Source organism: Pseudophryne corroboree, chromosome 10 (genome assembly GCF_028390025.1).
Source record: "Pseudophryne corroboree isolate aPseCor3 chromosome 10, aPseCor3.hap2, whole genome shotgun sequence".
NCBI classification, from domain to species: domain Eukaryota; kingdom Metazoa; phylum Chordata; class Amphibia; order Anura; family Myobatrachidae; genus Pseudophryne; species Pseudophryne corroboree.
This window is the reverse complement of record NC_086453.1, coordinates 82,094,800-82,109,274: the sequence shown is the minus strand read 5'-3', so window position 1 is coordinate 82,109,274 and position 14,475 is coordinate 82,094,800. Positions and strand designations below refer to the sequence as shown.

The 14,475-nt window shown below is 42.2% G+C and overlaps 1 protein-coding gene across 2 annotated transcripts in view; it reads right to left on the bottom strand.

The window, feature by feature from the left end:
* LOC134966076 (potassium voltage-gated channel subfamily C member 1-like) overlaps positions 1-14,475 on the bottom strand; it is a 168,558-nt gene that overhangs the window by 14,472 nt on the left and 139,611 nt on the right. For both annotated transcript variants that reach the window (XM_063942544.1, XM_063942543.1), the window contains exon 4: positions 5,845-6,039. In XM_063942544.1, the coding sequence (XP_063798614.1) occupies positions 5,845-6,039 (195 nt within the window). The remainder of the gene's footprint in view (positions 1-5,844; positions 6,040-14,475) is intronic.

Sequence of the window (14,475 nt, the reverse complement as noted above, 5' to 3'; positions counted from 1 at the left end):
ACAACACATACTGTAACTATACTAGCTGATGACTTATTCACACACACATATGCAGGTAAATGTTTAAGGGGGATATTCAATTTGGTCCGAAGAGACATCGGGAGTAAAAACCCCCGATGTTTCTTCGGGTGCTGCGGTCGGGCTATTTAATTTGCTCGGCCGGTAACAAGTCCTCTTACACCCGAAAACACACAGGTTCAGTGAAACCTGTGTGTTTTCGGGTGAAACAGCCCCGTTTTCGGTTGAAAACGGGGCTGTTATAGGGCATTTTGCTTCGCCTGCCGGAGGCAGGTGAAGCAAAACCCCCGATAAGCAGCGGCACGCGCCGGCTTATCGGGGCCAATTAAATAGCCCCCACCGGCCGATACGTATCACCCGGCACCCCGGGCCAAATTGAATATCCCCCTAAGAGTCACAGGGGTAAATTTACTAAGGTGGGAGATTTTTAGAACTGGTGATGTTGCCCATAGCAACCAATCAGATTATATCTATTATCTGCTAGAAGCAGCTAGATAAATGGTAAGTAGAATCTGATTGGTTGCCATGGGCAACATCACTAGTTCTAAAAATCTCCCACCTTAGTAAATTTACCCCACAGTATGTGGTGTTATTCAGACACTTTGGGGCATATGTATCAAAGCTTGGAGAGAGATAAAGTTGAGAGAGATAAAGTACCAACCAAACAGCTCATTTTTCAAACACAGCCTGTAACATGGCAGTTAAGAGTTGATTGGCTGCTACTCTAGCACCCTTCACTTTCTCTCTCTCCAAGGCTTAGTAAATACTTTTACTCTCTCCAAGCTTTGATGCATATGCCCCTTTATCCTACTTATAAACAGAAAATGTCTCACTATGAGCAACTTGATGTTAACAATATCTTAATGATTTCGGTAACGTGGTTGTCATCTGCATAGCCCTATATCTTTATTTAATTGCAGTGGTTCTTTTCGTAACAAGATATACAGAACTTTGGAACTTTAAAGAATTAACAGGACTATTTATTAAATGTAGAAAGGCGTGTCCTCCCGTTTTCACCAGAGATAGATCATCTTCTTATCTATCAATAGCCATTGGAAAACCCCACCGGAGAAAAGTGTTGCCAGGTTTCTCTGCATGGAGAGGACTACTTTACAAGGACTGTGGAGATATAAATACCACAGCAGTCCCTGATTCACTATCACTATCTCAGTACAGCAGAGGATATTAATAGATATTGATAGTTATTTAAACTGGTCTATCCAGTATCCACTCCGCCAGCCGGCACAACAACTAGGCAGAGGAGTATCATTTTAATTATTACCACATGTTAGTAAGTAAATAGACCTAAAAGTCTCTGCAGAGTAAAAACTTATTATACTTTATGGGGGTAATTCCAAGTTGATCGCAGCAGGATTTTTGATAGCAGTTGGGCAAAACCATGTGCACTGCAGGGGGGGCAGATATAACATGTGCAGAGAGAGTTAGATTTGGGTGGGGTGTGTTCAAACTGAAATCTAAATTGCAGTGTGAAAATAAAGCAGCCAGTATTTACCCTGCACAGAAACAAAATAACCCACCCAAATCTAACTCTCTCTGCACATGTTATATCTGCCCCCCCTGCAGTGCACATGGTTTTGCCCAACTGCTAAAAAATTTCCTGCTGCGATCAACTTGGAATTACCCCCTATGTTAGAGAAAATTAGGCAAATCGTTTCTTTAACATCCACTTGGTACATATAAAATCTCAATAGTTTATTTGTTTCTTGCAGATTTATAGCTTTGTCCGGAATGTGTCTGAAAACTAAGGTGCATTGTAACATACTGTAATTAGGGATATGCACATAAAAGTTTTGATTGTATGGAGATCATGATTTAGTAATAAACTAAAGTTTCTGAATTCTGTCATTCTTTCTTTTAATTAATGGTATTTTGGGAGTATACCTGTGGCCGGCGCCATCTTCCTGGTGATATTTTCGGGAAGATGGCACCGCACATTGAAAGCAAAATCTCTGGCACTGTACCAGAGTATTTGCTCTCAAGTAGCCGGCGTCACCTTTCTAAATATCACTGGAAAGATTGGCACTGGCCGAGGAGGCGGTCTCGCTTCATCACACCCTTGCCCACTGTACCAATTTTTGTTTTATTCTTTTACATAATTTTATATTAATGGGAATCACCACGCCCAGTGTTTTAAGCCGTTCCTCCTTACCGTGTCCCGGCGTGGCTCTCTACGGACCTGTTTATATGCATTGTACCTGATCTAGCAAGATATGTGATTGCAGTATTAGTAAAATGGACAGAACAAATAGATCCGTTTTTCACGACTCTTTCATTTGAACACAAAGCACAATTTAATATTGTTTTCACCAACTCAGGAGAAACTGGCCAACCTCGGAATCCACTTATGTCCCTACTGTTTACCGAAAAATTGAGAGATAAACAGTGGGTGTAATACTACTAAATTCAGTATACCTGGAGATTAAAGCAGGTATAAAGTATGACTGGTTTACAAGAAGGGTTATCTCAAATTAAAACCTTGTTAACTTTCCTTTCATGTGAGTGGAGCAGATCTATGCTAAGGGTTATGTTCTAAAATATTCAAATTCATCTTTATCCTCAGTTGTGAAACTAGTTGCTTAGGGATGTTGGGTAGAGGAAAGTTATTGGACAAAAAGATCACAAAGGTGGTTCCCAAACTAAATACTGTGGCACCCTGGGGTGCTGTGGGGCACTTGCAGGGGTTGGTGGCCAAGGACCATATGGAATTATTTATGTCACTGTAATAGGCAAAACCAGTGCTGTGGCTGCCAATCATAAAATATGTTGAGAAACAGAAGAACCTTGTCTTCCACCACATACAGTCACTGTAGCTAGGGATGACAGGTAAGCATAATTTAGTCATTTTAATATTCTTTGCTGAATTTCTCAATAAGACACTTTTGGACAAGGGTATGCCATAATAAATGGTGATACTCTAGGGGCGCCGTGATACAAGAAAGGTTGGGAACCATTGGGTTGTAAAATTCCCACTGAGTGAGTATTTGTTACACACTTGCGGTTTGTAAGTATGGTGCTGAAAGTTGTCATTTAGTAATTTTTACTGATATACCAATTATGCAATCACAGCCTTTGCTGACTATAGATAACATGCAGGGGTACAGCATTAAAGGTTTGGAAGAAAATGGGTAGATTTACTAGAACTTCTAAATTGGAAATAAAGGGGCTATTGCCCTTAGCAAACAACTAGATACAGCGATTATTGGGGTTTATTCAGATGTGGACGGAGACGCTTTGACTGTCGCAAAGTACTGATTATCGGTACTTTTGCATGTGCAGGATCCATTCTGCGCATGCATGAACAGGTCCTGCGACGACGGATGCACTATGGCATCAGACTGCCATTTAGGGGCCGGGAGGGGATGGCAATGCTCTCCGTTTCTCCAAACAGAGGCGTGTCGCCACCAGGCCCGTTGAGAGCCATGCCGGGCCCCGGTAAAGGCCTGGGGGCGTGGCTTATTAAGTGGGCAAGACTATGCCCTTTAGTATAAAAATATGTGAACAATAAAATAATTGCGGGGCCAGCCGGTGTTTTAACATGGGGGGGGGGGGGGGGGGGGGTGCCATTTTAACATAGGGAGGCAGGGGGGAGGAAACCTACTTCCTATCTTACTTGATCTGGAAGCAGCTCCCTCCCCCCTGGCCAGCACCATCTTCCCAGTGATATTTGGGAAGGTGACGCTGGCCACTAGAGAGCAAAGACTCTGGCACAGTGCCAGAGTCTTTGCTTTCTATGAGCAGCACCATCTTCCCGAAGATATCACCGAGAAGATGGCGCCACCGCCAGCCAGCCACAGTACAAATATCCTCAGTGGGTGCGTTGATGGTGGGGGTTTTAGCGGACTGGGCCCCCCCAGCAGCCTGGGCCCTGGGTAATTTGTACCCGCTCCCCCTGCCTTTTGGCACCACTGGTCGCCACTGTTGCAGGAGGGGGCCAGGATCTCAGTCAAAGGATAGAGATATCCTGGCGACAAGGTAGCAGCTGCAGCGCCCGGCTCATGCAGCCAGCTGATGGTGTCGCAGATAATCCGACACTGCATCCTAAGACACACCTCGGATCAGTAATGCAGCAGGAGACATGGCGCCTGCTGCATTATCAAATTAGCGATTAGGCTGCTGCTTCTGTGTAATACACCCCCATAGTATTCAGTACAGTCTAGAAAATGATAGCTACTGTAGAATCTAATCGGGTGTTTTCTGTTTTAGAAGTCCTTATCTAGTCCTTAATAGTCCATATCTATTCCAAAATATTTACGTCACTGTTACAATGGGAGTTTATGGTATTTATTTAAATGAGGCTACTAACAATGCGCTGTATAAAATCAGTGGTGTGGACTGTCTCCATAACGTGGCATTAGATCAATGTTATCCCATATAAGCCTATCGGATAACATGACAATATAATTTCCTGACCTGACTATAAACAGTGTCTCCTAAAAACAAGTACGGTACAAGCTAAATAGACAAATTGCTGAGTAAGTCAAGAGTGGATCAACCAATGAAATGTGTGGAATGGGATTAGAAGCAACATGAAACTGCTCTAAAAGTGCCAGGAGTCCACAAGCTCAATGTAATGTTCTGTGCTTTAACGCGGTGGATGAGTTCTTTTAACGTTCATGGGGCGGGGGGGGGGGGGGGGGACACAGACACGCACACGGCGTACAGTACTGATAGTCAAGTATACACGGGTCTCTTGCATGACAGCTTAACCCAACATGCTGGTAACAGCATGACAAGGACATGGGTATGCTGACTAATGTAGCTGTAGTGCATTTGTAAGATTTTGGTACAAGTAGCAAAATCTATAGGGAATGCAGTTAATGACAGTAATAATAATAAACGTATATAGCATTAAAACCTCAGTCAGATATCGGCCCATTATGATCTGTCACATGAGCTGAAAAACAAGAGAGCAACAGAATAGACAAGTGTCGAAGGACGGAACACATAACATGAACAGGTGATTTGCTGGACTGGCATTACTAAACTTTCCAACGCATAGACATTGAAACAAGAGACAGTAAGACATATGAACATGCTGACTCCACACCGGGATTACTCTTTGTTGTTTTCATTATGCCTGTATTTACTAGACCATTAGATCTGCTTAGCAGGCTTTAGTCACACCCTGACATTCACCCTTCACCTGTCTGGTTCCTAAAAACCCAGGCCTGCTGTCAGGTGACTGGGTACATGACTCGCAAAGTGTGTGCTCACTACTGTACAATGGGAGGAGAGTGGCTGATTTTACATTTTATAGCCTTACATGGAGGAATAAGTTGTTGGATTTTTTTAATTAAGTTGTGTATTGAGTGCACCCGTGTTTTCAATTTCTAATATCTTCTTTATAGTAAAATAAACAAAAAAAAAGTGGTATTGGAATTTTTCATTTTGTCGTTGAGCTGCTTCTGTTTTTCAAAAGAGAACTCCACGTTTCCTGACCACCATGGCACATTCACAGTTCAATTGAAACAGAGACTAAAAGGTACTATTCACACTATAGCGGCCTACTGGAGGCGAGGTGGCAAACGAAGGCCTGGCTCTGTAGTAAAACTACATGTAGCTCATATCTTCAGGTCCTGGTTACAGGACAGTATGGATGTGTCAAGGCAGCAAAGAGATCAGAGCCAGCAAGATCTAAGTTGTAAAAAGCAAATCAGAGACAATGGTCTTTGCAAAGGAATTTTGGGATGGGAGTGGGGCAGGGAGGGGTGTGTGTCTCATTTTCAAGCTTTGCATTGGTGCGGTAAGCTGTATAAATGGAAGTGAGTGATGAAGGGTGGAGGAGTATGCATCAGAGGCGAATACCTTTGCGGATGTTGCCGTCGGGAGAATGTGCAAAATCTCCGGTGGACAACAGGAAACAAGCGCGGTCTCGATTGTATCTCTCTCTTGCACCAGGCGTGACAGGAGACTTTTCTTCTGGGGACAGAGCCTGGTCTATTGTCGGGCAATCCTCATTGGCCAGTGCAGCGTTGGCAGCGTCACCATTCTGCTTGGAGTCTTTAGGAATAAAGTGAGAGAAACAAATACATGCATAGCTAATGTTAGTATCAGAGTGTCAGACCAATGCTGCATCTGGTGATCCAGGAATGTATGTGCACCACCAGACACCCCCCCCTCCCCCCATTAATTGGATCATGCTGTTTTACCTATATGTTTTAGAATTAACAAATGAAGTGGGTCTACCAATGAAACGTTATATGGGTATAAATTCACTAGCTGAATGCTAAATTTATTTACATGCCACCAGGAGGGGACTATACTGTAGCAGGATGTACTTGGCTTGAAGATAGGGACCTAGGGAAGGAAGTAAAGTGGTCACATGATTCCCACATCCAGTCCTGTGGTGACCTCTTTGATCAGGTATGTCCCCCTGCTGCAGAGCCACACATAGTAATTTATTGTGATGCATAACTGGCTACTCTCCTGGAATGTCCAGGAGACTCCAGAGGTTTCATGTAGGCTATCTCCCACATCCTGTCCACTTCTATAGCACAGTGGGCAGGGCCGGGCTGTGATAATGCAAGTCACTGTGAAACGCGTCTTGGTGGTCATTACATTTCGCAGCATGGGCCGTGATGCCACGATTCACTGTGCCACGCTCACCTTAGCTGCCATCATTCCATCCCCTTCCAGTCTCTCCCAAAGAGCAACTACAGTATGTCATGATTTGTCTGGCAGACATCGCCATAACGTGCTGCTAGATGTTTCTTAACTTTTCACTCCTGAGTACAGGCTAATTGAGATGTATATTTAATAAGACACACAACAATTTAGGGGAAATGGCTGAAAAGTGTTTTGTACTAGCTGACTGTTGGTGAGGGTTGTCCTGTGGGTGCAGTTCCACATTCTGAGCTAGATAAAATCAGTGACATATCATGTGATTATTTATAGCCAATGAGAAACCAGTGTTGTAAAACGTGAGCTTCTGCTTACAACACCTACTGGTGTATAATGTAATAAAAAAGCATCAGCTTAGTCCTGTACACAGGCTTGGACTGGCCCACAGGGGTACAGGGGAAACCACCAGTGGGCCCCACTGCTTGGGGGCCCACCTCATCCTTTAGGGATCTGGTTCTAGTTTGCAAAAATTATACATTATACATATGTTACCTTATACTGCACAGGAATATGGTGCATTCTCTACAGTACATTGCTGTTATTAATCTGGTACATTATTATGCATGCACTAGCAGTATATACTATGTATATTTATCAAGGGGCTTAGACTATACACTCTACAATGATTAGACAAGCCTCTGTGGTGACTGGCCAAACCCCTCTAGGGACTGACCACACCCCTAAGTATGGGCCCCTACCACTGCATTCTCCCGGTGGACCCTTCATGCCCCAGTCCGACACTGCCTGTACATGGGATGTTGGCTTTCTCATTAATAGTTCATGAATATTATATACTTGCCCGTATAGTTTCACCTATAGTTATCTTACAGGTCTAAATGGTGATGTTCAGCAACAGGGAGCTGGCATCATTGCTGAACCTCATTTAAACATGCAAAAATGGGGACTAGAGAGGAAAATATATGGTTGTAACAAGCACAAAAATATAACACATTATATTACGTGTGTTTAAGTATGTCCTTAATGTGTAGATTACAGTACAACATTAGCATTTGATAATCTTAACGTTAAAAAGACACAAGAGGGTTAATAAGCATTTTCTTCAGCCTATATCAAAAGATGCACAATAATGTCCAGTAATTACTTCTGCTCAACTTGGTTACGTGACGTCACTCATTACAGTTCTGTATATACAACATAATCATTAAGACATACCTCCCAACATGACCCTCTCCAGGAGGGACAGAATGCTCTGCTCCTGGACTTCCCACTTAATCTATGATTGCCATCACCTGTGCTGAAACACATTTCTTATCCATTAACCTGTTCAACACAGGTGCCGGCAATCATTAATTTAGAGAAAAGTCCAGAAGCAGAGCATGGTGTCCCTCCTGGAGAGGGTCATGTTGGGAGGTATGATTAAGATCAGAAAATGTATTGTACGTATGCTACATTGTATATGACTTTGAACTACTTTGAACTTTGGATGCATAATATTTTCCTGATACGCTGGATTTAATGCATTTAGGTAGTGTGGTGGACTTCTTTTGGATTTACAAGCTGAATATTTTGCTACATAATAATAATAATAATAATAATAATAATAATAATAATTCATAAGTAATCTAATATTTTTTTCTCTAGCTCACTGGTTTAAAACATCAATGAAGCACTTTGGATGTTTGATATGTGCCAACATTTTTGACTGGATATTTTGGAAACCATGGGGCCATGACCCAGATGTGTCTATACCCCAACTAGTCTACCAAAACCAGATTTTAAATGAGGCAAAAACAGGGAGTGTCCCAGGAAAATAAGAACTGTTGACAGGTATGCTATTCCAGTACAGTTGCTTGTACCCTCAACTTGCCCTACTAGTTGTTGATAGAGCAATACGGTTGCTTATGACTAGCTAGAAGGAGAATATAAACATGACTTTAGCCACAATGTACTAGTAAGCTAGAGCAGAGGTTCTCAAACTTCGTCCTCATGATCCCACCCAGTTCATGTTTTCCAAGTCAGCTGTGGATGTAACTGTTGGTCATACACCTGTGCCCAGCTAGGTGACCTGGAAAACGTGAACTGTCTGGGGGCAAAACATGAACTGTGTGGGGTCCTGAGGACCGAGTTTTGAGAACCACTGAGCTAGAGGAATATATTGTATGACTTTTAATAAAAGTGGTGTACTACACACATAATAATACTTTCTACTTTACTTGTAAACCTTCTTTGAAATTATGTTTTGTAGATTTCTTTAAGAATTGGCTGAGTGACGTGGTCTAATATGGTACATGCTCTGTCACTAAGAATCCCTTTCACGCGTGTTCTACTCTATCATGAATACTATAAATAAAACTGTAATACAAAACAAAATGAAGAACAAAAAGTCAAATGGCAATATTAGAGTTCACTTCTGTTTCACTTATTTCCACAATGGTTCCGCAAGAAATCGTGTCCTTCATTGCGGAGGTCCACTTGAAGCAAATCTCAGCGTATGTGAGCCATTCTTCCAGGGCTATCTTAACAGCATCTTATGCCCTGGGTAAAGCAATGTACTGGGGCCCCTAACCACCCATGGTTCATGGGAACCAATTAAAAAAATCCCAACATGCCCCACCTGCAGTACTGCGCCATCTCTCCACATGCTTCCATACAGTGAATGGCTGTCAACACTCTGGTGGATAGCTCCAGCCATTCACCAATCAGCATGCTGAAAACCATTCACTGTCTGGCTGAATATGGCCCTGCATTCTTCCTGTTCCGCCATCAGTTTGCTGGGACTATCCATGTGGTGACCAGAAGTAAGATTATCATGAGAACAGAAGGAGGGACTGCAATAGGAATCACCTACAGCCTTTTTCCATTCAGTCCTTAATTTTTCACTGTCTAGTTTCTTCAAGGAACCCAACGGCACAGATGGGGAACCCAGGGGATAGTCCCCTACAGTTTAAGTAAGGAAAGATCGAAAGAGGTGCAGGTTACATTTTACAATTTTTCACCCTACAACTTATTTTTGCTTTCAATTATTTCCCCTTTTTGAACCAGTATTTTTGTCTAGCTCTTTGATATAAACATTTGTAAAAACTAGTTGGGAATCACTGATCTGCTTACTAATGAATCATACAGATGTATCCACATTTATCTTGACGGTTAATAGGATTAACTGTGACTGGCCAGTCAGACTTAATCCCCTGCTGTAATGACTTAATCCCATGCTGTATTGTTCTCTGTATTGTATTGCAGTTGAGAACAATAGCTGAAGGGTTTATGCTAATAAATCATGTTGTGACTAGGCACAGAAAACTACTCAAGATAACCGTGGATACATCTGTACTATCCAGCAAAATGCAGCAGATAACGATCATTTTATTAACAATGGTGGTCATTCCGAGTTGATCGCTCGCTGCCGTTTTTCACAGCGCAGCAATCAGGTTACTACTGCGCATGCATATGCACCGCAATGCGCACGCGCGTCGTACAGGTACAAAGCGGATCATTGCTGGGGGTTGGATTTAACGAAGAATCCATTCGCACAGTCGATCGCAAGGAGATTGACAGGAAGAGGGCGTTTGTGGGTGTCAACTGACAGTTTTCAGGGAGTGTTTAGGAAAACGCAGGAGTGTGATCGCAAGGGCTGAGTAAGTCCAGAGCTACTCAGAAACTGCAAAAAACGTTTTCATCCCGCTCGGCTGCACACGCATTTGCACACTTGCAAAGCGAAAATACACTTCCCCGTGGGTGGTGACTATGCGTTTGCACGGCTGCTAAAAGTAGCTAGCGAGCGAACAACTCGGAATGACCCCCAATGTTAGAACGGAGTCTCAGAGAGGGGATAGCGATCACAGAATACCTTTCTCTTGGATTATTTGAGGCTTCACAGTGCCTTATACCTCCAGCTATGGTCATAAATCTTAAAGTACTCTTTACAAATATACACCCAGCGTTGGTCTGTCTATATTTCAACTGTAAAAGAGTCTGGGCCGGTTGATTACGAAAACCATTATTTGCATTTATCATAATACCCCCACGATAGTAATTTGTATTGCTAGTAGCTTAAGTCTAGGATTTATTAAAGTACTCACTATAATTTAGTCAGTCTCACAATAAATATCCAAATCACACTACATTCCACTAGGTCCCATAGGTGGTTGAACTTCAACAATGCCGTTGAAGTATTTGGGCGGGATGTAATGAAGTCCGAGTTCGGCGGCTGTGCGTGATGCTGGCAGAACTCAGGCATTTTTTTAAAGGGGCAATCATTTATAAGTCTAAACCATGGCTTGTACATGATTGCCCCTTTAGAAAAACACGTCTGAGTTGGCCCGGCATCCCGCAAGGCCGCCAAACTCAGTATTCATTACATCCTGCTCTATATTTCATTCCCTTCAACCGTTGCAGGGGTTGACATCAATAGGCTTCTAGCCTTGCTCATATTACCATTTGCAAGCTTGGCACAACCCAGATTATCATAGTATAGCAATGTTATTTTCATTTTGGCTCTCTGAGATTGTGAAACAGCTGGCCCCACTAAATTTCCTTGTGGCTAACATACGCTGCTGAAACATAGTTTGTCCCTTAAGCTGATAATGATACTTGCTTTCTGTTGGACCAAGGCATTGGGCTATCCCTTAATTTAAACAAGTATCCATTTTTAAGGCCATCTTTTGCTGATATCGTCATATTCATGACTTGAGACTGTTAAACTTGAGACTGGTCTTCCTAGATTTTGCAAAGGCCTTCGATACAGTTCCTCACAGGAGACTGATGATCAAATTAAAGGAGATTGGCCTAGGAAAAACTATTTGCACATGGATAAGCAGCTGGTTGGATAGCAGGGTACAGCAAGTAGTGGTCAACGGGAAGTCCTCAACCTGGTCCCCAGTAGTCAGCGGAGTACCACAAGGGTCCGTACTTGGACCCCTACTGTTCAACATATTTATCAATGACCTAGAAATTGGCTTGGAAAGCACAGTGTCAATCTTAAACTGTGTAAGGTAAATAGTTCAGAATTGGATGTGGAGTCCTTGCAGAATGATCTATCTAAACTTGAACTCTGGGCGTCTAAATGGAAAATGAGGTTCAATACAGACAAATGCAAGGTTATGCATTTTGGGACTAAAAACAAACTTGCATCCTACATATTAAATGGGGAATGCCTAGGGGAAACAGAGTTGGAAAAAGATTTGGGGGTATTCATTGATAATAGGCTTAATAACCATATACAATGTCAAAACGCAGTAAAGAAGGCAAGTAAGGTGCTAGCGTGCATAAAAAGGGGAATTGAGACAAGGGACTCGGATGTAATCATGCCGCTGTATAAGGCATTGGTACGTCCGCACCTGGAATATTGTGTTCAGTTTTAGCCACCATTGTATAAAAAAGACATCAGTGAACTCGAAAGTGTTCAAAGGCGAGCTACAAAATTGATTAAAGGCCTAGAAGGACTGGACTATAAGGAAAGACTTACTAGGCTGAATATGTATACACTAGAAAAGAGGCGCCTAAGAGGAGATATTATTAATATCTTCAAATATGTAAAGGGACATCACAAAGAGTTATCAGAGGAATTATTTATTAAAAGAACACAGTTTAGGACACGTGGGCACTCGCTGCGACTGGAGGAGAGAAAGTTCCGAACGCAACGGAGGAAAGGGTTCTTCACTGTTAGGACAATCAGGATGTGGAATTCCCTGCCAGGGAAGGTGGTAATGGCGGACTCTGTAATTGGATTTAAAAAAGGAATGGATAAATTTCTGAATGAAAAAGCTATCCAAGGTTATAATGCTTAAAATATCAACATGGTTAATCCGGGGGTAACATGAGTTATAGTAGCTAACTAGTCATAAAACATTATTTAGCAAGTATGTAGAATCATCACAACTTAAAACAGGTTGAACACGATGTGCAATTTGCCTCTATTCAACCTCAAATACTATGTTACTATGTAAATAAATTGCAGGACTCTCATGACCGAATTTTAGTCCTTTTGGTGAGGAGTGATTACATGTCTACCGAGAATTCCAGTTATGGGTGGTCTTCAGTTTGCCGGCTGTTAGGATCCTGGCGCACAGTATACCGGTGCTGGAATCCCGACACCTGGCATACTGACACCTTTTCTCCCTCTTGGGGGTCCACGACCCTCTTGAAGGAAGAATAGATAGCGTGGCACACATAGCGTGCCACCGTGTCTGCAAGGGGCTTATTTGCGCTTGCCCAGCTGTCGGTATGCCGGCGGTCGGGATTCCAGCGCCGGTATGCTGGCCGCCGGGAGCCCGGCCGCCGGCATACCATACTACACCCCCCAGTTATGGCTGCAATATTTGGATGTGTAATTGGTTCTGCTCGCTGATCAATTTCTCCTTACAACTTCAGGTAAGCTCGATTTACTGGTGCTGACTTTTGGTTTCTGTCATCCAAGACTGGCTGATGTTTGAAAACTCCAATCTTCCTCTTTCTGAATCTGGGTTTCTCGGTAATACTGTATGTCACATCTCCCAGATCCATAGTTTCAAAGTGTTTGTTGAACACTTTATTTAGCTTTGTAATATATGTGTCTTCCTTGTGAGCTATGTTTAGATCATCTACAAAGCATTACCAACTCTCCCAGAAAGTCCCCCCCCCCCCCCCCCCCTGCATCTTGCCCACTAATATGTAAATGGGGAACATAATGCCTCAAATCACGGATCCTTGAGAATATAATGCTGCAAATCTCTGGTACATTCTGCTGTTTTGGCCCTGCCCCCTCTTCATAGATCCGCAATTTGTACCATTTTGTCAAGAAGGGGCGGGGTCTAATGACACAAAGTACCTTGCCCCCATCAGCAGTCAATTTAGTCCTTCAGGGGGAAGGTTTTTAGGGAACTGAGAAACCCCCCCTGCATGCGCCACTACTCTCTTTGTATAACTCCTCCTCAATGTCACACTTGTGTCCACTTGAATTTGTAGAAGCAAGACTGATGAAATGACATTTCAGTACAGTAAGGTAGAGACATAAGCCAACCACACCCCTTACAGATTTTTCCAATTTTGACTGTTTTTTGTAAAACAATTTTACTTTTATTTATATACAGTAGAACAATACATACTACTGTAGGTTAGATTTAAGTCAAGCTGTGACTATTTAGAAAAATAAATGAATACAACTTGGCAAGATCAGGATATTATATAATAAAACTCTTTTTTTTTAAGAGGAAAAAAGAAGAAAAAAGTTTTAAAATAATCCGATATACAAATTACGAAGGCCCTTTTCCACCTTAATAACAATTCTCTACATAAGTTAACAGGGCTAGTAAGCACCAAGGCCAAATACTAGATTATCCAAATGCCAAACAGCCGCTTTGCAAACAAACCAAACTCCTAGTTTAGATCAATGTGCATTTGGGATCCTTTGAATAACTCGTCTCTTTGGTTTAATGTAAAGATTGAGCAATTACTCACAACAACAAATGTTCCGTAACATATGAAGCTAAAAGCATATTTAGACTAATCTGGTGAAATCACTCTTTTCATGCATTAACCATTGTCAAGAAAATGAATAGTGTAACAAAAAGGACATAAAGGTATGTTTCACATTACATTTTAAATTGTAATGTCTAAAAAAAATTTACATCCATTATTGATCATTAACAACACCTTGGTGTACACAGAAAAAGCAACAACACTAATTTACAGTAGATTTGTATCTGTTACAGTAGAATCTTCGTAGCCTTTTTTTTTTATCATTGAACTGACCTCTTTGCTAGATAAATTCTATTACAAGATAAAGGGGGTCATTCCGAGTTGTTCGCTCGCAAGCTGCTTTTAGCAGCTTTGCACACGCTGAGACGCCGCCTACTGGGAGTGAATCTTAGCTTCTCA